At 53.5% G+C, this 26,134-nt stretch overlaps 1 protein-coding gene across 1 annotated transcript in view; it reads right to left on the reverse strand.

Annotated features, from left to right (window-relative positions):
- The window catches only part of NTN1 (netrin 1), a 173,135-nt gene that overhangs the window by 51,219 nt on the left and 95,782 nt on the right, over nt 1–26,134 (reverse strand). Inside the window, exon 3 of the mRNA XM_068151606.1 lies at nt 1,879–2,028. Within this exon, the coding sequence (XP_068007707.1) occupies nt 1,879–2,028 (150 nt within the window). The remainder of the gene's footprint in view (nt 1–1,878; nt 2,029–26,134) is intronic.

The raw sequence follows: 26,134 nt of genomic DNA on the forward strand, positions 1-26,134 counted from the left end.
TTAGGGTCTCTCTCTGGGTTGCAGAGCAGGCCAGGGTGGCCCTGCCAGGCTCAGGCCAAGCAGGCAGCCTTGGGCACACTGGTTGAGCAGCTGGCATGAGCACGCCGGGCTGGATCGTGTTGGAATTCCACGCCTGCCTTTATTTCGTGCCATGAATCCCAGGGGAGGTGATGCAAGGCACAAGCCACTCTCTGATTTACCATGGCTCTGGGGAATGCTGTGAGTGATAAACCTTTGTGCACACTTCTGCAGAGCATACCCAAGCCATGAGTGTAGCATCCTGGGGAAAGAATCATCTGCTTTGAGCTCTTGCCCGTCCCGTTGCGACACGGTGAAGAATGAGCCTCAAGTGGCCAAAAAGCCACCCTGGAATGTGTGTTTCCTTCAGCAAGGAGAAGGTGGAGAAAGGCCTCCTAGCCCTGGAATTTGGCACTGGCCATCCTGAGAGGCAGATGCCACATGGGGACAGCGTGGGAGCAGGCTGTGGGCTCCCAACAAAGACCTGATTCTGTCAGCCTTTGCTTTTCCCCCTGGGCCTTCTCTTCTCCTTTTAGCAGCAGGGAGGCAACCTTGAGGGGAGCAAGTCACTGCTTCCTAGCCCATTCCTACCACGCCAAATGTGTGCTTTGTTTCTTTAGGGCAGGTGGAGATGCCTCCCAAAAGGTACAGCAGCTGCTGCATGATCCAGCAGCCAGCAGAGAGAAGCCCTGGGCTGGAGCCCAGCTTGCCATCCCCACATGGGATGTGGCTGTTTGCAGAGCAAATGCTGCAATGGAGAGACTCTGGGAGCTGTACCTGGGGCTTGCTGCTCTTGTTTGAAGAGCAAAGGATGAAAGCAGCCTTGGGGAGGCAAACTAAAAGTCAAACCCAAGGAAGCAAACAGTAAACCAGCCCAAGTGTGGGGGAGTTGTGTGGATGTAAGAGCCCCTTTAGCAACCCAGGAGCTGCTGGAAATGTTCCTGTGATGGTTAACTCCATCAGACCAGCAGCTCCTCTGATTTGAGCTCTGTGCCAGTGCAGCACAGCCTGATTGTGGAGACAAAAACCCATCCCTCATTTTGGAGACAAGCCCCTGTTTATAGTGACCTGCTTTAGCATCCAGTCCTGATGTGATACCCCACAGCAACTGTGGTCTCAGAGCACTTTTAGCCTGAGAATCAGAAACAAACTGCTGGCAAACTGGGCTGTAGATGCATTCACACCACACACCCCACAAGCTAACTGAAAACCAGGGGTGGACTGCACATGACTGGCAGGGGCACACAGGCAGCTCCATTACAGAATCATAGAATTGTCAGGGTTGGAAGGGACCTCAGGGCTCAGCCAGCTCCAACCCCCTGCCATGGGCAGGGACACCTCACACTGCAGCAGGTTGCTCACAGCCACATCCAGCCTGGCTGCAAACACCTCCAGGCAGGAGGCTTCCACCACCTCCCTGGGCAACCTCTGCCAGGCTCTCACCATCCTCCTGGGGAACAACTTCTTCCTAACATCCAATCTGAATCTACCCACTTCTAGTTTTGCTCCATCCCCCCCAGTCCTATCACTCCCTGACACCCACCAAAGTCCCTCCCCAGCCTTCTTGGAGCCCCCTTCAGATCCTGGAAGGCCACAATTAGGTCTCCTGGGAGTCTTCTGCTCTCCAGACTGCATAACCCCAACTCCCTCAGTCTGTCCTCACAGCAGAGCAGCTCCAGCCCTCTGCTCATCCTCGTGGCCCTTCTCTGGAAGCTTTGGCTATTAGAAAACCAGTGTCACATCCCCGGGCACTGCCCCTGGGTGTGTATGTGGTGGGGTTAGCAGCTGCCCAGGCTGGGCAGTGGGTGCCTAAGGGTTAATATCTCTAATCCCCAGGTGCCAAAGGGGGAATCCACCTACTTATGCAGGGGGCGATGGGGGAGCGGCTCTGCTGGTAGCCCTTGGCGCAGCGGTTGCAGGTGATGCCGGTGACGCCGTCCTTGCAGGGACACTGCCCCGTGGTTTGGTTACAGGTCTGGCCAGCAGCACCCACGGGATGGCAATCACACTCTGTGGAGAGAACAGACAACAAGAGGGTCAGGGGAGAGCAGAGAGGCAGCAGACGCTGTCGTGACATCATCAGAGAGAAAGGTGAGGGCCGGAGGCGGCCAGGCGCTCTCACAGCAGGCATCCACCTTCTCCGCAGCTGGCACTGCACCTCTGGCTAATGTCCTGTGCAGCCAGCAGCTGAACTGACCTGGAATAGAGGTGGTATTTGGCAGAGGGGATCAGAGAGGATAGTACTGGAGAGGGGAAGACACAGCCACAAGCAGTTCAGCTGCAGAGACGGAGCTGTAGCCAGGATGTCTTGCCCAGGGTGGTGAGTGCTCTGCAGACCATACAGTCAGAATCACAGACTAGTTTGGGTTGGAAAGGACCTTGAAAGCTCTTCCAGTCCAACCAAGTCAGCAGGGACATCTGCAACTGGAGCAGGTTGTTCACAGCCCCAGACAACCTGACCTGCAATGCTTCCAGCCATGGGGCAGCTCACACCTCTCTGAGAAACGTGGACCAGACTCTCACCATGCTCAGGGTCAAGCATTTCTTCCTTCTCTTCAGTCTGAACCTCCCTCTTAAAGTTTCAAACCATCCCCCCTTATCCTGTCACAACAGGCCCTGCTCAAAAGTCTGTCCCCAGCTTTCTCATAGGCTTTAGGAGGAGGGTCTGAGAAGGGGGCATGAGGTGTCCTTGCTCAAAGACATCCAGGCACGGACACTGCAACAGCCTCATCCCATGGGAGCTCTGATTGAGAGTTTGCAGGACTTGCAGAGGAAGAGGCCAGGCAAAGCAGCATCCCTGGAGGACTCTTGGAGCTGTCACAGCACCCACTGCCTGCCCCCCAACCAGCCTCAAACTCCCCTGGGCTCCCTGGAGCAGTGTTTGGGGAAGGGCTGGAAGGAAGAGGCACAAAATCAAGCGGCATCTCATCACCCCTTCAGCACAGGAGATCGCAGGCAGGAAGGAGCTGCTCTCAGAGATGTTGGGAATTCATTTCACGTGCACCACAGGAGAAAAAAAACCCAACCAAACCAAACTGCAACGAGCCAGCCCAGCAACCACCCTCCTTTCAGAGCCCTCACTCCAGCCCTTCCCCACCGAGCAGCATCCCTGGCAGCTGGCACTGCGGGCACAGGAAGGAAATGCCCTTGTGGGACGCAGGCAGGCTGGAGGACCTGCTGTTCCTGGCCAGATGGATGAAGGCTCGAAGGCAGAGCTGGGCAGATGTGAAGTGTTTGGCAGGGGATGTAAATACTGCACTTGAAATCATTCACCAGCTCATTTCCCACAGTGGGACTTTACCGGCGCAGCTGTTTGTTAAAGGGAAGGGGGGGGAAATAAAAGGGGAGGGGGGGAGGGAAGAAAAAGGGGGGAGAAAAGGGAAAAAAAAAGAGGAAAAAACCCCAACAAACCCAAACCAAGCATCAGGGCTTGTTATCATCAGTGCCTCCAAAGGATTATGGCCTCACACATTTGTTAACAGCCCTGATTTCTAAGAGCTGCGAGCGCCGTGCCAGACTGCGGTCTGCCCCTGCTGAGCGGTGGCAGGGAAAGGCAGGAAAGCTTTCCCTTTTCTTCTGCAGCATCCCTGGGAAGCAGCCAGCCAAAACCCTCCCTGGGGAGCGCTGATCCTGCTCTCCTCTGCCCCTCTGGGGAGCTGCCTGACAGAAAATGAAAAGGAGATTGGGGCAGAACCTTGCCCCACTGCCCAAAGCTGGAGGGGGCTGTGCTGTGGGTCAGGACCAGCGTGAGGGTATTCGGCACCTGGGTCTGGCTTTCATACATGCTCAAGTTCCCCCCACTGACCATATCACAGCTTGCATTGTGTTAGAAGGGATCCTCAAAGGGCATCTTGTCCAACCCCCCTGCAGTCAGCAGGGACACCTCCAGCTAGATCAGGCTGCCCAGGGTCACAGCAAGTCTGAGCTTGAATGTCTCCAGGGATGAGACTGTAACCACCTCCCTGTGCAACCTGTTCCAGTTTCACCACTCTCATTGTGCAGAACTTCCCCCTGATGTCCAACCTAAATCTGCCCTGCTTCAGATCCAAACCATTTCCCCCTCGTCCTGTCCCCACAGGCCCTTCTAAACAGTCCCTTCCCAGCCTCCCTGTAGGTCCCCTTCACTCCCATAATTATCACTGCTGGCCTCTTCAATGCTTCTTGGTTTATCTTTCAGCCCCCTGGCTCTGAGGCACCCTCAGTGTGGGGGGAGCAGATCACACCTCACATTCATTTGTGTCAGGTACCTAAGCTTTAGAGCTTGGCTGGATCTTCCCTGCAACCTGCATCAGCACCATCCTGCTCTTGTCCACTTCACCAGCAACCCTTAGTTTGACTTCTAGTGGGCAGCAGCTCCCAGCAGGGTTTGGATGGTGCCTGGAGCCCCAGCGCACAGGGATGTCCCTTTCTCCCTGCACAGAGCATCCCCACAGCCCATCCCAGAGCAGGAGCAAACTGCCACTGTCCCCAGCTACACCACTGCTGGGAGAGAAAAGGCTGAGTCTTGCCAAAACCTGATGACTTTTTCACATGAGAGAGGAAAAAACTCCAAACAACAAAGCCTTGGCTTCTTCTCTCCTCCTTCCCTATCCCTCCTGATAGGGGATTTTTGACTACAAGTTACTTTGCCCCCATTCCTTGAGCTGCCACTGGGAGCCATCCTCTTACAGACCTGCCTGTAGTGGAGAACTGAGGGCTTTCTTTTCCTGCCAAGTTTAGTTTGGCAAAGATTTCACACGAAATCTTGGTGTTTGGTGAGGGGCACAGAAAGCAAAGCCAAGTTTAGGTGGGAAATCTGCACCCTGAACCCCTCCAGGGTGGCTTCAGCATGGCTGGGCAAGAGGAAAGGAAGGTGAGGGAGGAAACAAAAGCACATCAAGCCAGAGCCTGGAGAAGGAACAGGGCAGAAAAGAGTTAAAGCTGAGCAGAGAGGCAGGAGTTAATACAAAAATAAGCAAATCAGGGCAGGGTTACACAAGAAGAGGCAAAGGGCAGAAGGATGGGGAGGAACAGTCCTCATGTTTCAGGGTCCCCTCTGGGGCTGTGCGTGCTGGTTTCAGGCCTCGCCTGCAAACCTCCATCCTGTGAGTAATCCTCCCCCACGTGAGTGGATTGCACTGCTTTCAGCGGGATGAGAGAGGGGAGGTCGGGGGGAAACACCAAAAAGAGGGGGTGGGGGTGGGGGAAAAAAGATCCTTAGTGATGAGTAAGGCTTGCAGAGCGAGGCGCTGGGAGGCCGGGCTGCGGAGCACGGAGACCTGCCTGGACACCACATAAATAAACAGCGATGCTGCTGCTTCCTTCCGCCGTGAGGTAATGGCTGTGCTCAGCCTCTCCAGGGCTGCCCCTGCCCCTGCCCCTGCCCTGCCTGTTTGCACAGCCGGATCTGCCGCGGCTTGGCTGCTGCTCTCCCCGGGCCGGCCCTCCGCAGCACGGCTGAGAGCCTCGGCCCCGCGGGGCGCAGGTGATGTGCCCAAGGTCACAGCCTAGACAAAGTGGTGAAGGAGCTGGAAATCATCAGCCCCAGAGTCAGAGAGTCCTCAGATTGCTTAGGTTGGAAGAAACCTTTAAGATCATCGAGTCCAACCGTCAGCCCAGCACTGCAAGGTCACCACCAAGCTGTGGTCCTCAGCACCACATTTCCACGGTGTTAAAATTCCTCCGGGGATGGGGACTCCAGCACTCCCCTGGGCAGCCTGGGCCAGGCCTTGACAACCCTTCTGGGGGAAGAAATTGTTCCTCATGTACAACAGAAACCTCCCCTGGTGCAACTTGAAGCTGTTTCCTCTTATCCTACCACTTGTTCCATGGGAGAAGAGACCAGCCCCCACCTGGTGCCAATCTCCTTTCAGGGAGCTGTAGAGAGCAATGAGGTCTCTCTCAGCCTCCTCTTCTCCAAGCTGATCACCCCCAGTTGCCTCAGCTCCTCCTCCCCAGCCCTGTTCTCCAGACCCTTTCCCAGCTTTGTCGCCTTTCTCTGGACCTGCTCCAGCATTTCAATGTCCTAGAGTGAGGGGCCCAAAACTGAACCCAGTATTTGATGTGTGGCCTCACCAGTGCCCAGTACAGGGGACAATCACTGCCCTGCTCCTGCTGGCTACGACATTGATCTAGACCAGGATGCTGGTGGCCTTCTTGGCCACCTGGGCACACACTGGCTCATGTTCAGCCAGCTGTCCACCAGCACTCTCAGGTCATTTTCCACCAGGTAGTCTCCAGCCACTCTGCCCCAAGCCTGTGGGCACTTTATGAGAGAAGAACTCCTGGCTGATTGCTGATTGCTCCCTCTGACACACCACGGGGTAAATCCTCGCTGGATGCAGGGATATACTTTCTGCCACCCATCCTTAACTCTTCATTGCAGCCCAGGATCATTTGAGTCACAGAAGGGCAATGAGGCTGGTGAGAGGCCTCGAGCACAAGCCCTATGAGGAGGGGCTGAGGGAGCTGGGGGTGTTTAGCCTGGAGGAGAGGAGGCTCAGGGGAGACCTCATTGCTCTCTCCAACTCCCTGAAGGGAGGTTGTAGCCAGGTGGGGGTTGGTCTCTTCTCCCAGGCAACCAGCACCAGAACAAGAGGACACAGTCTCAAGTTGTGCCAGGGGAAGAGGAGAAAGTTCTTCCCAGAGAGAGTTGTTAGCCACTTGGATGTGCTGCCCAGGGAGGTGGTGGAGTCCCCATCCCTGGAGGTGTTCAAGAGGGGATTGGATGTGGCACTTGGTGCCATGGTTTAGTCATGAGGTCTGTGGTGCCAGGTTGGACTCGATGATCTTTGAGGTCTCTTTGAACCTTGGTGATTCTGTGATTCTGAGTCCAGGACAGCTGCCATGAGGAGAAGCAGCAGCACTTCAGCTCCCTCAACACCTGAGCCCATTTTGCTTTCTCTGTCTCCCAGAAAACTCTCCCAATCAGCAGCATCTCAACCCTCCTGGCACATGGAGGCAGGGGGTGGTCTGAGCAGCGCCTGCAGATGTACCTTTACTGTCCCTGTCCAGGAGGAACTGAAGCTGTGCCAGCAATTAGGAGCAATTAAAGGCACTTTGCAGTTCCCTGGCCAGTGCAAACCCTTGCAGCCAGCAATTACAGCCTCTTCTCCTTTGCCAGCCGTGGAGTAGTTGGGCTGCTGGTAGCTAATGCTGATTTTTCCAGTCCACTCCAAATTCCTTTGCGTTGTAACCCCAAATGAGGAAAGCTTGTGCTGGAGTCACACCAGGGGTGTGATTGGTGCAAACTCCCCTTTGGCATCCTCACTGCCTTGCTGACAGGCACCTGCCAGCAGTTTTGTGTTCACTTTTGGGCCCCTTAGTCTGAGAACAACATCGAGGGGCTGGAGCATGCCCAGCAGCCAAGCTGGGGAAGGGTCTGGAGAAGAGAGCTGGTGAGCAGCAGCTGAGGGACCTGGGGGTGTTCAGCTTGGAGAAAAGGAGACTATGAGGAGACCTCATTGCTCTCTACAGCTGCCTGAAAGGAGGTTGCAGTGAGGTGTGGGTTGGTCTCTTCTCCCTAGTTTCAGGTGATAGAACAAGAGAAAGTGGCCTGAGGATTGTGCCAGGGGAGAGTTAGTTTGGATATTAGGAAGAATTTCTCTGCTGCAAGAGTGGTCAGGGATTGGCAGAGGCTGCCCAGGGAGGTGGTGGAGTCCCCAGCCCTGGAGGTATTCAGGAAATGTGTGGCCATGGCATTTGGGACCATGGTTCGGTGGCCATGGTGGTGCTGGGTTGATGGCTGGATTGGAGAATCTTAGAGGGCTTCTCCAACCCAAACAATTCCCTGATTCTAATATGCACAAAACATCTTTTCATGCCTAAAATTCCCTGTGCACAAACATTTGCCCACCACCCACCATGATGCAGAACACCAGCAGCCCCCCTGAGCTGAGCAGAGAAGAGGCCATGGGGCAGCAGAGCTGAGGGAAGCTCAGTGGGCAGGAAAGGAGGCTGCCTGGGTGACCATGGCAGATAACAAGGGCAATATAAGAGCTCTACCCTCATACCTGACTTAGAAGAATCACTCCACAGAGGAGGATTCAATGATGTGGTGAGTGAGGAGCAAACAGGAATGTTAGTGCAAGAAAAATGGAGTCTCCTTGGTCTGCTGCCTCACCCAGGACCAGGGGAAGGGAAATGGCTCTCAGGGTTTAGATCTTTCAGAAAGCCTTTAAGAATCATTGAACTGTGGAGTTTGGAAGAGGCCTTTGACATCATCAAGTCCAGTTGCTCACCTAGAGCTCACAGTCCCACCACAGCCCTCAGTGGATGTCTGTGGCAGACATGAGCAGGAATTAGCAGTGAGATGTGCAGGGGGGTTGTGCATGAAAGTCTGGCTGTGGAGGAGAAAAGGGGGAGCAGGAGGCTGTGGTGAGGTTTTAGTGGGGAATGAGGGTGGCAGTCACAGAATCAGAGCTTTTCCTCTTGTCCTATCACTTCTTGCCTGGGAGAAGAAACCAAGCTCCACCTGACTCCAGCCTGATTTCAGGGAGTTGTAGAGAGCCAGAAGGTCTCCCCTCAGCCTCCTCTGCTCCAGGCTAAACAACCTCACTTCTCTCATCCACTCCTCACAAGAACTGTGGTGTACACTCTTCACCACTTTGGTTGCCCTTCTCTGGACCTGCTCCAGCACCTCAATGTCCCTGCAGCCCTCCTGCATCCCCCCCAGCACAGGGTACTGGGCAGGGCTACCTCAGTGCTCAGCTGTGGAGGTCTCACAGGCTCACAGGATGTTGGAGGTTGGAAGTGACCTCCAAAGATCATTGAGTCCAACCTCCCTGCCAGAGCAGGAGCATAGAATCCAGCACAGGTCACACAGGAACACATCCAGACAGGGCTGGAAAGGCTCCAGAGAAGGAGACTCCACAACATCTCTGGGCAGCCTGCTCCAGGGCTCTGGGACCCTCAAAGGGAAGAAGTTCCTCCTCATGTTGAGGTGGAACCTCCTGTGCTGCAGTTTCTGTCCATTGCCCCTTGTCCTATCCCAGGGTGCAACTGAGCAGAGGGACTGGAAGGGACCTCCTGAGATCATTGAGTCCAACATCCCTGCCAGAGCAGCATCACTTAGGGCAGGTCACAGTATGTGTGTGTGGGGGTGTGTGTGTGTGTGTATCTGATTTCTTTCATACACCCTGGAAAGCAGGGAGCTGGCAGCACTTCTGGGTGACCACCTTCAGCTGGGCTAGCTGAGACACAAGGCAACCACGCAGCTCTCCAGCCACGCTGAGCCAGGCTGGCCAAATGGGCGAGGGGATAGCAGACAAAACCCAGCGTGCAAGCAGAAAGCTTAATGGGAAGGAGGGAACAGGATGGCTCATACACACTGAAGGGTCCCAATTAACTGCAACCACTCCAGGAAAAGATCTAGGAGTCAATGAAACATCTGGCTGATTGCAAGGGAGCTCAGAAGAGCCACAAGATAGTGGGGTTGTGTGATGAAAGGGGGAGAGAGTTAAAGGGGCTGAATATACCATCAGGGCACTCTAGAAATGAATAGCAGGGCCTCAGCTGGGAAAAGCAGAGTGAAAAGGCACCGAGAGGCACCCATGTGAGGGCGATGGAAAAGATTAGAGCTGCCTTGCCAAGAGACGATGGAGGGGTGCCAAGTACCGCGGAGCGCCGGGGAAGGTCAGACAGGTGCTCCTCTTCACTGCTCCTTAAAACACAGCAACAAAGGGACATTCAGTGGGGTTGAAAAGGCAACCCTTCTTTCAATGATAAAAGGCAGGGCTTCTTTGCACCCCACGTAATTAACTCGTAGAGCTCATGCTACGAGACACCATGGCAAGGGCCCAACAGGATTAGATAGGGCTCTGAATGAGAACATCTGTAGTTACATTAGCTGGGATTAATATATATAGGGATATAGGCACTCCCAGCCAGCTACTCGCTGCCTGCAGCTCAGAGATTTCCCCTGGGGCCATGCTCTTGCAAAACTGTCTCTCCTCCAGCCTTACATCTCTCTCTGAAACCTCCAAACCCAGCCACTATTAAATGCCCTCAACCCGCTGAGGCCAACCGGCATCCACCGGAGCGCAGACGACCCCTTCCCAGACCGCACCGGCTTGGGAGGGAGCCCCAAAGGTCATCTTGTCCAACCCCCCCCTGCAGGCAGCTGGGACACCTCCAGCTAGGTCAGGCTGCCCAGGGCCACAGCACGACTTTGGCCATGGCAACCCCAGGCAGAGCTACAGGCTGGGGACAGAGTGGCTGAGAGCTCCCAAACAGAGAGGGACATGGGAGTGCTGATTGACAGCTGCCTGAACATGAGCCAGCAGTGTGCCCAGGGGGCCAAGAAGGCCAAGGGCATCCTGGCCTGTATTAGGAATAGCATGGCCAGCAGGAGCAGGGAAGTCATTGTGCCCCTGTATTCTGCATTGGTTAGGCCACACCTTGAGTCCTGTGTCCAGTTCTGGGCTCCTCAGTTTAGGAAGGACATTGAGAGACTTGAAGGTGTCCAGAGAAGGACAAGGAGGCTGGGGAGAGGCCTTGAGCACAGCCCTGTGAGGAGAGGCTGAGGGAGCTGGGGTTGCTTAGCCTGGAGAAGAGGAGGCTCAGGGGAGACCTTCTTGCTCTCTACAGCTACCCGAAAGGTAGTTGTAGCCAGGTGGGGGTTGGTCTCTTCTCCCAGGCAAGCAGCACCAGAACAAGAGGACACAGTCTCAAGCTGTGCCAGGGGAGGTTTAGGCTGGAGGTGAGGAGAAAGTTCTTCACCAAGTGAGTCGTTCGTCATTGGAATGCACTGCCCAGGGAGGTGGTGGAGTCCCCATCCCTGGAGGTGTTCAAGAGGGGATTGGATGTGGCACTTGGTGCCATGGTCTAGTCATGAGGTCTGTGGTGCCAGGTTGGACTTGATGATCTTTGAGGTCTCTTCCAACCTTAGTGATACTGTGATACTGTGAAGTCTGAATGTCTCCAGGGATGGGGCCTCAAACACTTCCCTGGGCAACCTGTGCCAGTGTCTCACCACCCTCACTGTGCAGAACTTCCTCCTGATGTCCAACCCAACTCTGCCCTGCTCCAGTTTCAAACCACTGCCTCTCATCCTATCCCCATAGGCCCTTTTGAGCAGTCCCTCCCCAGCCTTCTTCTAAGTCCCCTTCAGATATTGAAATGCAATTCTAAGGTCTCCCTGGAGCCTTCTCTTCTCCAGGCTGAACAGTCCCAATTCTCCCAGCCTGTCCCCATAGCAAAGGTGCTGCAGCCCTCTGATCATCTTCATGGCCTCCTCTGGACCCTCTCTGTCAGCTCCATGTCTCTGTTGGACTGAGGGCCCCATGGCTGGCTCCAGCCCTGCAGGTGAGGTCTTAGCAGAGCAGAGCAGAGGGGCAGGATCCCCTCTCTCCATCTCTGTCCACGCTGCTTTGGATGCAGCCCAGGCTGTCCTTGGCCTTCTGGGCTGCAGGTATCCATGGCTGGCTCCTGTCCAGCACCCAAAGTCTTTTCATGCAGGGCTGCTGTCATCACTTCCCAGCCTGGATTGCTATCAAGGATTGCCCCAATCTAAGTGCAGGACCTTGCACTTTGCCTTATTGGCTGAGATTTGGCTGGCCTGGGACACAATAAACCCCCAAAACACCTGAGAGCAAAGGATTGTGCGTGAAAGGATGCAGGACAGCCTGGCAGTGTGATGGACCTTGCTGGGCTGCCTGGGGCCCACCAGAGGCTGACAAAGAGCATGACAAAACCGCAAAGATTTGTTCTCTCCTGAATTTTGGAGGGAGGTATTTGCGGCTGCCCCTCCTCCCCTCCCCACACACGTGTGGAAAGGTAAACAGAAGGATAAATCCCCAGGCTTAGCTCTCTTCAAGTGTGACCTGCTCTGAGAAGCTATCTGAAAGAACCTGCCGTGGTGGGGAATTAGCATCTTCCTCTTTCAGGGGGAGCTCTTTCCTTGGGGGTGGCTTTGGAATGAGGGGAAATCCTTTGGACTGAAGGAGGGAACAGCAGGCAGAGGCTTGATTCCACAGGCTGTGCAGGCTTCAGAGAATCAGCCAGCCCTGTTTTGCTTTAGAGCCATGAGGGCACCAAGCCCCACTGAGCTGTAGTCTCCCTGGCCAGAGATGCCTTTGGGGTCTTTCAACCAAGCCTTACACTTTTTGATGGCAAAGTAAAAGGGATGACCTCCTCCAACACACAGTTTCTTAGTTTCATTCAGGGCTGGAAGGGACCACAAGGATCATCTAGTTCCAACCCCCCTGCCATGGGCAGGGACACCCCACACTAGATCAGGCTGGCCAGAGCCTCATCCAGCCTGCTCTTAAACACCCCCAGGGACGGGGCCTCGACCACCTCCCTGAACAACCCATTCCAGGGTCTCACCACCCTCATGGTGAAGAACCTCCTCCTCAGCTCCAGCCTGAATCTCCCCACCTCCAGCTTCATCCCATTCCCCCTAGTCCTATCACTACCTGAGATCCTGAGAAGTCCTTCCCCAGCCTTCCTGTAGGCCCCCTTCAGATACAGTCCAAGCCCTGCCAGCAAAGGAGGGAGAAGGAAGCCCCAGTGTTCATCTCTGAGCCTCTCAGCACCACAGAATTGCATAACCAAAGAATCATGGACTGGGAGAGGTTGGAAGGGGACCTCTGCAGATCATCCAGTCTGACCTCTCTGCCAAAGGAGGGTCACCTAAAGGTGGCCACACACCCAGGTGGGTTTTGAATCTCTCCAGAGATGGAGACTCCAGCACCTCACTGGGCAGCCTGCTCCAGGGTTCTGTCACCTTTAAATTAAAGGAGTTCCTCCTCATGGAGGATGAAACTTCTCATGTTCAAGTTTGTTCCTGTTCCCCCTTGTCCTGTCACTGGGCAGCACTCAACAAAGCCTGGTCCCATTCTCCTCACACCCACCCTCAAAGTATTGATCAGCACTGATGAGATCCCCCTCAATCTGCTCTTCATAGTATCACAGAATCAACCAGGATGGAAAAGACCTCAGAGATCATCAAGTCCAACCTATTACCTAACACCTAACGCCTCCTGACAACTAAACCATGGCTCCAAGTGCCACAGCCAAGCCTTTTCTGAACACCTCCAGGGGTGATGACTCCACCACCTCCCTGGGCAGCCCTGGCTACCCTTTCCTCTGGGCAGCCCAGGCCACCCCTTTCCCTGGGCAGCTTCTTCTTGTCACACTGATTCTGCAGCAATAACACATCACAGGGCCTCTAGATTTCAAAGCCCAAAGCGTAGCTGCCCTACCTTGCACTCTGCACTGAGCAGCAAACCAGCAGTGCTGGTTTACTCTCTGGGAGAGCAAATGGCCTGAAATGGTGCCAGGGGAAGGTTAGGCTGGAGAGGAGGAAAAATGTCTTTGCTGCAGGAGTGGTCAGGGATTGGAAGAGGCTGCCCAGGGAGGTGGTGGAGTCTCCATCCATGGAGGTGTTCAAGAAAGGTGTGGCCATGGCACCTGGGGCCATGGTTTAGTGGCCCTGGTGGTGTTGGGTTGATGTTTGGACTGGGGTTGATGGTTGGACTGGGTGATCTTAGGGGTCCTTTGCCATTGAAACAGTTCTGTGATTCTGTGTTGCACACCTTGACCTGGGCCACCAGCAGGCTGCTGGCTCCAAAGGATCCTCAGGAGCCAGCATGTGGCCATGGCACTTTGGGACGTGGCTTGAGGGCCAAGGAGGTGTTGTGTTGGTGGTTGGACTCAGTGGTCATAGAGGGCTTTTCCAACCCAAACAGTTCCATGATAATACCTCAAACTAGGAGAAATCATCTCAACTGGCAACAGGCATGGATGAAGCTTGCTTTGCAGGGATACAAGAATGCTGAGGTGGGGTTCCAGAAGGACAGGGACTTGCTGGAGAGGGTACAGCAAAGGGATGCAGAGGTGCTGAGGGGACTGGAACATCTCTGGTGAGGAAAGGCTGAGAGAATTGGGGCTTCTTAGTAGGGAAAAGAGCAGACTGAGGGGGATCTCATCAATGCTGATCTATACTTCAAGGGTGGATGCCAGAAGAATGGGCCCAGGTTTTTCTCAGTGGTGCCCAGTAACAGGGCAGGGGCCAAGGGGCACAAATTTCAACACTGGAAATTCCTCCTCATGTTTAAGTGACAAAGCCCTGGAGCAGGCTGCCCAGAGAGGTGGTGGAGCCTCCATCTCTGGACACACTCCAAACCCACCTGGATGTGTTCCTGTGTGACCACCTCTAGGTGAACCTGCCTTGCCCAGAGGGGTTGGAGTCAATCTCCAGGGGTCTCTTCTAACCCTTAGCATTCTGCAGTTCTCTACTGAGACAGAGCCTTCCTCATCCTCAGTTTTAAGTATGAATTCAAGTCCCACTCAGCCAATTCACCTTAGGTGCACATTTTCATCTCACTTGGCTTTTAAATACATTTCCAGGATCCTGGCCTAAACTGCCTTCCCTTCTTTCACTTGCTTTCCTTCTTCCCTCCAAGGACTCCAAAATGTGGCAGCAGAAGCTTTCTGCTGGGGGTGGGGAGGGAAGAAACAGCAAAAGGAAGTTTCTTTTGTTGATAATTTGACTCAAAAAAAGATTTTAGACAGCAAAATCTCCACCCAGCTGACATTTCCCTGGCACTTCAGTAAGGCAGCCCTTGTCCCCGTGCTGCAGCAAGCATGTTTCACTCACCCCTAGGTTTTAGAATTCATAGAATCAGAGAGTTGTTTGGGTTGGAAAAGCCCTCTCAGACCATCCAGTCCAAGTCAGCACCACCATGGCCACTTAAACCCTGGCCCCCCCAAGTGCATTGGCCACAGGTTTGTTGAACACCTCCAGGGCTGGGGACTCCACCACCTCCCTGGGCAGCCTGTGCCAGTCCCTGACCGCTCTTGCAGCAGAGAAATTCTTCCTAATCTCCAGCCTAATCCTCCCCTGGCACAATTTCAGGCCATTTCCTCTCATCCTAGCTCCTTCAGAGCTATGTCTCAGATATTATGCCTTAAACAAGCATTTTTGTTTCTGTGGCTGTACAGTTCTTTTTCCCCTGTTCCGCTGCCTTTAGGAACCTGGCTACTTTCAATCCTGTTTCCAGTGAACACATCTGCAAGCTGCGAGAAACTCCTGGAGCAGCTCCAGTTGTCCCTTTGTGTAATCCACCTCTAAAGTGACCCCAGCCTTGAAGCTGTCCCAAGGACCTGACCTAAGCAGACTTTTTGTAGCAGGTTTGCTTTGGCTCCTGCCTGTGGGCAAGCAGTTCAAACCAAGCAGTGCTCCTTCCTTTGGAGACCTCCCCATCTTATCTGTTTGGGGCCAAGGAGAGTTACCACCAAGAAAAGTGTGGCCAGCAGGGCTAGGGAGGGTCTCCTGCCCCTCTACTCGGCCCTGCTGAGACCACAGCTGCAATACTATGTCCAGTTTGGGCCCCCCCAGTTCAAGTGGCACAGGGACCTGCTGGAGAGAGTCCAACAGAGAGCCATGAGGATGAGCCATGAGGGACTTGAGCATCTCCCCTGTGAAGAGAGACTGAGAGCCCTGGGGCTGTTTAGTCTGGAGAAGAGAAGGCTGAGAGGGATCTGATCAATGTCTATCAATACCTGAAGGATAGGTGTCAAGGGGAGGGGGCCAAGCTCTTTTGGGTGGTGCACAGTAATAAGCCAAGGACCAATGGATACAAACTGGAACAGAGAAGGTTTCAGCTCAGCATGAGGAGAAACTTCTTTACAGTGAAGGTGCCAGAGCCCTGGAGCAGGCTGCCCAGGGGGGTTGTGGAGTCTCCTTCTCTGGAGCCTTTCCAACCCCACCTGGATGCCTTCCTGTGCAGACTGCCCTGGGTGATGCTGCTCTGGCAGGGGGGTTGGACTGGATGAGCTCTGGAGGTCCCTTCCAACCTCTAATGTCCTGTGACACTGTGGTATCTGTGCACCTGAGTGGTTCCAGGAGGCTTATGCTGGCTGTGGGGCCAGGATCCTGTGGGGATGGGAGGGACCTTGTCTGACAGCAGAGAATCTCCACATCCAGCAGACCCCACAGATTCATGTCACCAATAAGAGAAGTTGTGCTCCTCAGGCTGTAGCCTGGGCCCAGCTGAGTTTGTTAACCAGAAGCAGAGGCTGAAATGCCTCTGTGTTGACTCTGAACACTGCTAATGGCTTCAAACGCTGAGCCCAGTTCCCAACTGGTTGGCCATGGGCTGCTGGGCTTGCCTGCTGCATTGTGGCTGGGATTTACCTCTCCCAAGGATCGTGTTCACACACAATGTCCCTCAGCACATTCTCCTGCAGATTTAAAAGCTTCTTGCCAGCAGAAAATGAATTCCCCCTTTTATCAGGCAAAGCCAAATAATCTCTCAGGGTTGCTCAGCGTTCCCCCTCCTCCCGCCCCGCTTCTCAGGGCTCTCCCATTTCTCCCTCCTGAACTGGCACTGGGAGAAGCCAAAGGCTTTGACGCCCTGTGGTTTGGGCCAAATTTCACAGATTAGACCTTGTCTTTGTCTTCTCCATAACAAGCACCAGACAGGGCCCACAATGCCTCCACTGAGCGAGAGTCGCCGCTGAGCCGGGGGAGCCTTTGAACCGGGGCAATAAATCCACTTCTTGGGCAGGAGCACCCCAGGCAGGCTTCAGGGAGCCAGACAATAGGACAATTATGGCAGCACTTCCCAACATGCTCCAAAATCCTCTTGGTGAAAATTCCCCCCTCCCCTGGGAGCCTCACCTTTGGGGTGACTGCAAGAGGGCAGAGCAGTGGGGTTCAAGGACAGGGAGCTGCTGGGAGAGGGTAAGGCGAAGGGATGCAAAGAGGCTGAAGGAAAGTGGTGAGGAAAGACTGAGGGAATTGGGGCTTTTTAGTCTGGAGAAGAGGAGGCTCAGGGGAGACACCTTGAGCACTGTGTCCAGTTCTGGGCTCCTCAGTTTAGGAAAGATGTTGAGATGCTGGAAGGTGTCCAGAGAAGGGCAATGAGGCTGGGGAGGGGTCTGGAGCACAGCCCTGTGAGGAGAGGCTGAGGGAGCTGGGGTTGCTTAGCCTGGAGAAGAGGAGGCTCAGGGGAGACCTTCTTGCTCTCTCCAACTCCCTGAAGGGAGGTTGTAGCCAGGTGGGGTTGATCTATTCTCCCAGGCAAGCAGCACCAGAACAAGAGGACACAGTCTCAAGCTGTGCCAGGGGAGGTTTAGGCTGTAGGTGAGGAGAAAGTTCTTCCCAGCAAGAGTCATTGGCCACTGGGATGTGCTGCCCAGAGAGGTGGTGGAGTCCCCATCCATGGAGGTGTTCCAAAAAAGATTGAGTGTGGCACTTGGAGCTTCTGGGACACAAATCCAGGCCACTGATTTGTTGTGCTGTGAGAAGTGTACATTGAACTGGAAGTGATCTCTTTTTCCATCCCCAAGAAGCCCTTTCACTTTAGTCTGCTGAAAGTCAGGACAGGGCACATGGATGTGCAGGACTGAACTTTGGCTTAATGTCCAGAGGAGAGCCACAAGGATGATGCAAGGGCTGGAGCCCCTCTGCTGTGAGGATAGACTGAGGGAGCCGGGGTTGCTCAACCTGGAGAAGAGAAGGCTCTAGGGGAACCTTAGAGTTACCTTCCAGTACCTGAAGGGATGCTACAGGGAGGCTGCTGAGGGACTTTTCCTAAGGGTGTCCAGAGACAGGACAAAGGGGAGTGGTTTGAAGCTGAGGGAGAGAAGGATTAGACTGCAGCTTGGGAAGAAGTTCATCAGTACAAGAGTGGTGAGACTCTGGAACAGGTTGCCCAGGGAGGTTGTGGATGCCTCCTCACTGAGGGTGCAGAAGGCCAGGTTGAAAGAGGCCTTGAGCAAGCTGGGCTGGTGTGAAGTGTCCCTGCCCACGGCAGGGGGGTTGGAACTGGATGATCTTTAAGGTCCCTTCCAATTCAAACCATTCCATGATCCTATGGCTTTGCCATTGGATAACAGACAAAGAAGTGGGAATGCAAATAAAACCTTTGCCCCCAGACTCGTTGAGAGGTGTCCCCACCCATGGTGGGGAAGTTGGAGTAGATGATCTCTGAGATCCCTCCCAGCCTAAGTCATTCCATGATGCTATGATTCCATGACCTGGAGGACTTTTCACCCTTGAGAACTGATCTAAAGGAAGGAAATTATCTCAACAGTCTGAAAATATTTGTTTTGAAGGAGAATTGTTCCTTTTTTTCTGCTCCCTCTGCAAATATGCAGAGATAGGCAAAGGCCTGGCTCCACAGGATGGATTTAGCCACTTTTGTTCTTAGCCTGAGACTTTGAGCTGGAGAGCTGGGGTTTGGCCTGTTGTTTTTTCTTAATAGGGTGCAAATTCTCCTCTATTGTGTCGCTCCCTGCCACTTCTGAGAGGCCACAATCCAAACCTGCCCTTCAGGATTGCTGATGGGTAAATTTCTGCTGAGCAAACAAACCCACGGTGCAGTTCTGAAGGTGGTCTGCAGCCCCAGCTGCAGCCAGGAGAGTTCCTCCTGGGCAGCCTCCTTGCAAGGGGCTGATGGCTCAGAAATGCAGAGCTCCTGCCAGGGAGTCAGCTTTCCCAGCAACCCAGATTGTCCAAATCAGAGAATCAGGGAGTTGTTTTGCTTGGAAAAGACCTTCAGGAGCATCAAGTCTAACTGTTACGCCAGCACTGCCAGGGCACCACCAAACCATGGCCCTCAGCACCACCATGACCCTCAGCACCACCATGGCCCTCAGCACCACATCAACACAGCTCCAGGGATGGGGACTCCACCACTGCCCTGGGCAGCCTGGGCCAGGCCTTGACAAACCTCAAGGGGAAGAAATTGTTCCTCATGTCCAACCTAAACCTCCCCTGGTGCAACTTGAGGACATTTCCTCTTTTCCTACCACTTCTTCTATGGGAGAAGAGAGCAAACCCCCACCTCACTGCAGCCTCCATTCAGGTTGGTTGTGGCAAGCAGTGAGGTCTCCCTCAGCCTCCTCTTCTCCAGACTAAACAGCCCCAGCTCCCCCAGCTGCTCCTCCCCAGCCCTCTTCTCCAGACCCTTTGGCAGTGTGTCCTCCTCTGGACACAGCCCAGCCTCTCAGTGTGCTTCTGTGCGGGAGGGACCCAGAACTGAACCCAGGATTGGGGGCTCACAACAGCTGCAATTTAGGGAAACTTCTGGCATGGAGGTGTTTTTGCTGTGCTCTCTCTACAGGCACAAACAACCCTTTTTCTTATTTTTTCCTCCTCTCTTAAATTTTCCATTTTTTCCTCTTTTTCTTTTTTCCCCTTTTGATTTTCTTTCTTTTTTTTATTTTTATTTTTATCTTTCTTTTATATTTTTCTTTTCCTATTCCCTTTTCTTTTTCTTATTTTCTTTTTTCCTTTTTATTTTCCTTAGTTTTCTTTTTCTTTTACTTTTTATTTTTCTTCTTTTTCTTTTTCTTTTTCCTTTTCTTTTTCTTTTTCTTTTTCTTTTTCTTTTTCTTTTTCTTTTTCTTTTTCCTTTTCTTTTTCTTTTTCTTTTTCTTTTTCTTTTTCTTTTTCTTTTTCTTTTTCTTTTTCTTTTTCTTTTTCTTTTTCTTTTTCTTTTTCTTTTTCTTTTTCTTTTTCTTTTTCTTTTTCTTCTTTTTCTTTTTCTTTCTTTTTCTTTCTTTTATTTTCTTTTTTCTTTTTTTTTTATTTTCTTTTTAGTTTTCTTTTCCTTTTCCTTTTCCTTACCCTTTCCCCTTCCCTTCCCTTTTCTCTTCCCTTTCCTTTTCTCTTCCCTTTCCCTTCCCCTTTCCCTTCCATTTCCCCTTTCCCTTCCCTTTCCCCTTTCCCTTCCCGTTTCCCTTCCCCTTTCCCTTCCCCTTCCCCTTCCCCTTTCCTTCCCCTTTCCCTTTCCCTTTCCCTTTCCCTTTCCCTTTCCCTTTCCCTTTCCCTTTCCCTTTCCCTTTCCCTTTCCCTTTCCCTTTCCCTTCCCCTTCCCCTTCCCCTTCCCCTTCCCCTTCCCCTTCCCCTTCCCCTTTCCCTTTCCCTTCCCCTTTCCCTTTCCCTTCCCCCTTTTTTTTCCTTCCTTTTTTTCCTTTTTCTTTTGGTTAATGATCTTCTAAGCTTCTAAACAATCTTCAGGAGACTGTAGCAGACCACAGAGACCCCTGGCATGTGCAGTTCATCTGGGATGTAGCTGGCAACACCTCCTTGCCCATGGCGATGCTCCCTTGTGCTCTGACAGCCCACAATGGGCGCTGACCTCCTGCCAAGTCCTCTGGGTTCCCTCTGAGCATCCAGGTTTTGATCCCAGACTGCCTAAAGTACCTAAAGGTCAGTTCTGTGTAATTCTGTGTAAAGTGTGTCCCTCTGAAGGTAAATCATAGAACCACGGAATGCTTTGGCTTGGAAAAGACCTTCAAGATCATCCAGTTCCAACCCCCCTGCCATGGGCAGGGACACCTCCCACTAGACCAAGTTGCTCAAGGCCTCATCTAGCCTGGCCTTGGAGATCTGTTTAAATGCTGCTGTGTCTTGGGAGGTGGCCCTGATCATAACCCAGAGAGAGGACAGAGTCAGTGGTAAGCTCCTGGGAAGACAGACTGCAAGGTTTTGCCCTCATCCCAGTTAATTTGCACTAATATGAGGAATCAGCCCAAATGCTGGAGCACTTCCAGGGGCAGATACACAGAGGAGCTGGGGCTGCCCTGGGCTGGGGGACAGGGCTGTGTATGACTCCAACATTTGGTCTGTTTCTCGCTGATGGCTTCCATAGATCAGCCTTAATTAGAAAGTCCTTGGAATTGGAAGGCATGCATGAAAGGGAGAGCAGGATGGAGGCTGGCACATGGAGCCCCATCTGGCTTGAAACAATTAGAAGTGTCTCAGTCACTGGGTTTGCCACAGGATTATTCCACTGCTGCCACACAGAAAGCTCACCCCTCTCTGGCTTGCTTCATTTGATGTGGCTGCTCACATGTCATTGAAACTGTGGAGCTCTCAAAGCTGGCATGCTCAGGTAGTTGTCTTGGTTGGGCACAAGTCTTCATTAAAAGAATTAAAAAGGAGTGGTTCCACAGAACCCCAGCAGGATGGGGCTGGAAGGGACCTCTGCAGATTGCCAAGTCCAGCCCCTTCCTGCTCCAGCAGGGCACCCACAGCAGCTTGCCCAGCAGCACACTGCCCAGCTGGGCTTGGAAGCTCTCCACACTAGGAGACTCCACAACCTCTCTGGGCAGCCTGCTCCAGGCCTCCAGCACCCTCACAACAAACAACTTTCTCCTCCTGCTCACATGGAACCTCCTGGCTTTCAGTCTGTGCCCACTGCCCCTTGTGCTGTCCCTGGGCACCACTCAGCAGAGTCTGGCCCCAGCCTCTTGCCCCCCACAGCTCCTTTAGCTCTTGCTGAGCATTGCTCAGCTGCCCTCTGGGGCTGCTCTTTTGCAGGCTCTCAGCCCCAGGGCTCTCAGCCTTTGCTCCTCCCAATGCTGCTCCAGGCCCCTCAGCAGCTTTTCAGCCTCCCCTGGACTCTCTCCAGCAGTTTCCTGTCTCTCCTGAACTGGGGAGCCCAGAACTGGCTCCAGCACTCCAGAAGTGGTCTCTCTAGGGCAGAATAGAGTGGGGGAAGAACCACCCTCGACCTGCTGGCCACACTCTTCTTCATGCATGCCAGGACACCTTTGGCCTCCTTGGCCTCAAGGGCACACTGCTGGCTCATGGTGGATTTGTCCCACATCACTGCCAGGTTCCCCTCTGCAGAGCTGCTCCCCATCAGGCCCCCCCTCAGCTGTGCTGCTGCAGGAGGTTGTTCCTGCCCAGGTGCAGGACCCTACCCTTGCCCTTGGTGAACCTCATGAGGTCTCCTCTGCGCAGCTCTCAGCCTGGCCAGGTCTCACTGATTGGCAGCACAGCCTGGTGGGTGCCAGCCACTCCTCCCAGCTGGGTACCATCAGCAAACTTCCCATGTTTTCACACCACAAACTCCAAACACTTTAAGAGTCCCTGCAATAATTCTGTCCCTTCTTTGCTTTGGGAGCCTTCCAGCCCCAGTGGATGAACAGTGCAGCTCTACTCTCAGACCTGGAGGTGGTGGCCCTTGGTGGCAGTGACACTCAAGCCTGCTGCCCTGCCCTAGGACACTTCCACAGAGTGAAAGCTTCATTTCCAGAAACTTTCTCTGCCTGGTTTGTGTGTGCCTGAGGGGTTGCTGATGCCAAGTGTTAGATGCAGAGCCCATAAATCGGTGCTCAGCACTTGGAACAACATCGAGATGAAGAGCTATGGGGCCTGGGGGCAGAGGGTGACTGAGGCACAGCCACCAACAAATGCAGTCTGGAATTTTTTTCCTGGTGGCAGTGGAAGAGAAAACCCAATCTGTGTACAGCAGGTCTTGGAGGTTTGGATTTTCTCCAGTGTTGTGATTTCTCAGAGGTGGCCAGGCCTTGACACAAGACCTTGGCCCAAGCCCTACCAGTGCTACAAGCTGGCTCAGCTCTCACCTGAATGCTAGCTCCAGCTGGACTTCAAAGAGGAAGAAAAGGAAGGAAAGCAAGGATGAACAGCCTGGGTGGAATTCACAGAAGGTATTGCTTTGGACCTGGGCCATCTGAAACCACAAAGGAGCTGGACCAGAGATGGGCATTGAAATGAGGGTGCTGGAGCCCTGGAGCAGGCTGCCCAGAGAGGTTGTGGAGTCTCCCTCCCTAGAGATCTTCAAAACCCATGTTCCTGCGTGGCCTGCCCTAGGTGACACTGCCTTGGCAGGGGGATTGGACTTGATGGTCTCTGGAGGTCCCTTCCAAGGCCTAGAACTCAATGATTCTATGCTCTGGGGGGAGGAGCAGCTCCTTAGGGATGCACTTCACCTCCTCCTGAGGTGGATGCTAATAGCAGATCTGCAGTGATGCCCCAGAGCGATGGGAAGGATCCTGTAGGAGCTTGTGCTCACTGCCAACAAGGAAAGGCTGGGGACAGGAGCCAAGCCAGAAGCCACCTCTGGTGGCCCTGCTGCTGCAGGGAGCCCTGGCTTAGGGGTTTGACCCACTCCTAGGACTGTGGGATGTCTTATCTGTAAGTTTGCCTGCACTCTACCTATCCGTGGCCTGGGGACCGTGGTGTCAGGGGACATCTGGGAGGTTGGAGGGATGCTGACCACAACTGAAACCTGCAGAGATGCACCAGGCTGATCTTCCTGTCCTGCACTGTGCCATGGCCTGTGGCACACCAAGGTGGGGACCCCAGGATGCTGGTGTGAGCCTGGCCTCAGGCACTGCTCTCTAAGGTGGGTTTTACCTCAGCTACCTGCTGCACCTCAACTTCTCAGTGGGTGTCCAGGCAGCAGGAGGAGGTTACATCTGCCCTGGCTTCAGCCTCGTGGAAATCATCTCTCTGCTCTAAGCTGGTCATGCAGCTCCCTCTATAGTCAGTGGAGAGAGGCAGGGGACTCATCCCACTGTCCCTGTCACCAGGGGCTCTGCTCTCCTCTCCAGCCGGCACAAGGAGCCAATGATCTTCCACTGTACTAGGTCCCCCAGCAGGAAAAGCTGCTCCTGCCCCCATGAAATCAAAGACCAGAGCCTGAGTCCATGGGGACAGCATCACCCTCCCTCTGCTTGAGCCAAGCTGTCTCCAAAGAGCCAACATCAAAGTCTTGAACCTTTGTGGGTACAGGGAGGGTGGACAGGTGAGCTGGGAGTGCTTTTTATGCACAAGGCATCAACTCATCCTCCAACACAGGTGGGAAAGTCAGCATGGCCCTGGGGCTGCAGCAGTTCCCAGTTGTGACCATAACACTGAGTCCTGGTGAATGTGACCTCACCAAGTGCCAAATCCTGCCCCTCCAAAGGAGTTTGTACTGACAGGTCCCACATCAGCACGTTCCTAACATGTGCCATTTGCCATCTTTTCATCAGCAGGGGGGAAATCCTTCCTCACAAGTGCCAGGCGAGAAAACCCAGCACAGTTTCTGCTCCAAGGGAGTTCCCTTAGTGTTAGCAACCTGGCAAATATCAGGGGGGGATATAATCAGAAGAACCAACACCAGATATAGAGTGACCCATGGCAGAGGAGATGGAGTCTTGCAGGACCCAGATGTGGAATTTCACTTGCAGGGTAATTTGTAGCAGAGGGGAAGTAGAAGGAATGGGAAGCAGAAGAAATGGGAAGGAGAAGGAGTGGGAAGGAGAAGGAGTGGGAAGGAGAAGATATGAGAAACAGGAGTGGGAAGCAGAAGGAATGGGAAGCAGAAGGATTGGGAGGCAGAAGAAACAAGAAGCAGAAGAAATAGGAAGCAGAAAGAGTGGAAAGCAGAAGGAATGGGAAGCAAAAGGAAGGGGAAGCAGAAGGATTGGGAAGCAGAAGAAATAGGAAGCAGAAAGAGTGGAAAGCAGGAGGAATGGGAAGCAAAAGGAATGGGAAGCAAAAGGAAGGGGAAGCAGAAAGATTAGGAACCAGAAGAAATAAGAAGCAGATGAAATAGGAAGCAGAAAGAGTGGAAAGCAGAAAGAGTGGGAAGCAGAAGGAATGGGAAGCAAAAGGAATGAGAAGCAGAAGGAATGGGAAGAAAAAGGAATGGGAAGAAAAAGGAACAGGAAGCAGAAAGAGTGGGAAGCAGAAGAGAGGAGAAGCAGAAGGGATGAGGAGCAGAAGGAATGAGAAGCAGGAGGAATGAGGAGCAGAAGGAATGGGAAGAAAAAGGAACAGGAATCAGAAGGAATAGAAAGCAGAAAGAGTGGGAAGCAGAAGAGATGAGAAGCAGAAGGAATGAGAAGCAGGAGGAATGAGAAGCAGGAGGAATGAGGAGCAGGACTGAAGTGCTTTGGAAGCTCTTCCTGTTCTGATAAAACTCAGTGGGGAAAGAGGAACAGTTCACCCTCGCTCTGAGGTCTGACAGATGAACTTGTTATAATTCTTGTATCTGGGGTTTATGGCTTCTCAGGACAGACCTCTGGGGTGTGCACAGGACCAGGGGTTGGATGTTCCTGCCCAAGCAGAGGGCATCCCACCCCAGTGCCTGCTGGGATAAACCCATCCCTAGCCCTTGGCATGGACTGGCACTGCCATCACCCTCCTCCAGCCCCAGAACCCCCACCCAGGGCCATGCAGGGATCAGTTCTGCTGTCTGACCTCAAGACACCAGGGGAAGCCCAAGCCCTTGCTTGAGTAACTGGGCTTGCCTGACCACCCACCCACATCCTCCCAGTCCTCCTCCAGCTCCCAGTTCCCAGGCTGGCAGGCTCTGGCACGCCCCCAGCCTTGCCACTTCACGCAGTATCACTGTTCCAGCTGTCATCAATCCCTCTGCATGTGGTTTGCAGCCCTCATGCCATGCTCTGCCTGTTGCGTGGCTCTGCAACAGGGCAACTCCAGTTGGCAAGGACTTCCTTGCTTTTATTGGGTTTTGCAAGACAAACAACTGGAGGCAAATGCAGAGGCAGGGAACACCACACTGCTGGGAACCAGAGAGGGAGGGGGAAAAGTCCAACTTTGAGCCTAGCTTCAGGTCCAACCAGAGCAGGCTGCCAGGAGAGCTTGTGGAGTCTTCTACTCTAGAGACCTTCACAACCCTCTTGAACCCATTCCTGTGTGACCTGCCCTAGCTGGGACTGCTTTGCAAGGGATTTGGATTTGATGAACTCCAGAAGTCCCTTCCAAGTCAGAATCATAGAATGGAATGGGCTGGGCTGGAAGGGACCTCCAAAGGTCACCCAGTCCAACCCCCCTGCAGTCAGCAGGGACATCCCCAATGAGGTCAGGATGTCCAGAATCAAGTCAAGCCTCACCTTGAATATCTCCAGGGTTGGGGCCTTAACCACTTCCCTGGGCAAGCTGTTCCAGTGTTCCACCACCCTCATAGTAAAGAATTTGTTCCTAACATCCAATCTAAGTCTGCTCTTCCCCAGCTTAGAGCCATTGCCTCTCCTATCACTGCAGGCCTCTCTAAACTTCCGTTATTCTATGATTGTTACACTAAGCCTTCTCTTCTCCAGACAGAACAACCCCAACTCTCTCAGGCTGTCCTCAGAGCAGAGCAGCTCCAGCCCTCTGATCATCCTTGTGGCCCTTCTCTGGAAGCTTTGGCTCCCACCTCCCCGGGCAACCTGTGCCAGTCTCTCACCACCCTCATGGGGAACAACTTCTTCCTCACATCCAATCTCAATCTCCCCATTTCTAGCTTTGCTCCACTCCCCCCAGTCCTATCACTCCCTGACACCCTCAGAAGTCCATCCCCAGCTTTCTTGGAGCCCCCTTCAGATACTGGAAGGCCACAATTAGGTCTCCTCAGAGCCTTCTCCTCTCCAGACT

The sequence above is a fragment of the Melanerpes formicivorus genome, unplaced genomic scaffold, assembly GCF_026170545.1.
Source record: "Melanerpes formicivorus ecotype bairdi unplaced genomic scaffold, bMelFor1.0.p_v2 SCAF_21, whole genome shotgun sequence".
Lineage (NCBI taxonomy): Eukaryota > Metazoa > Chordata > Aves > Piciformes > Picidae > Melanerpes > Melanerpes formicivorus.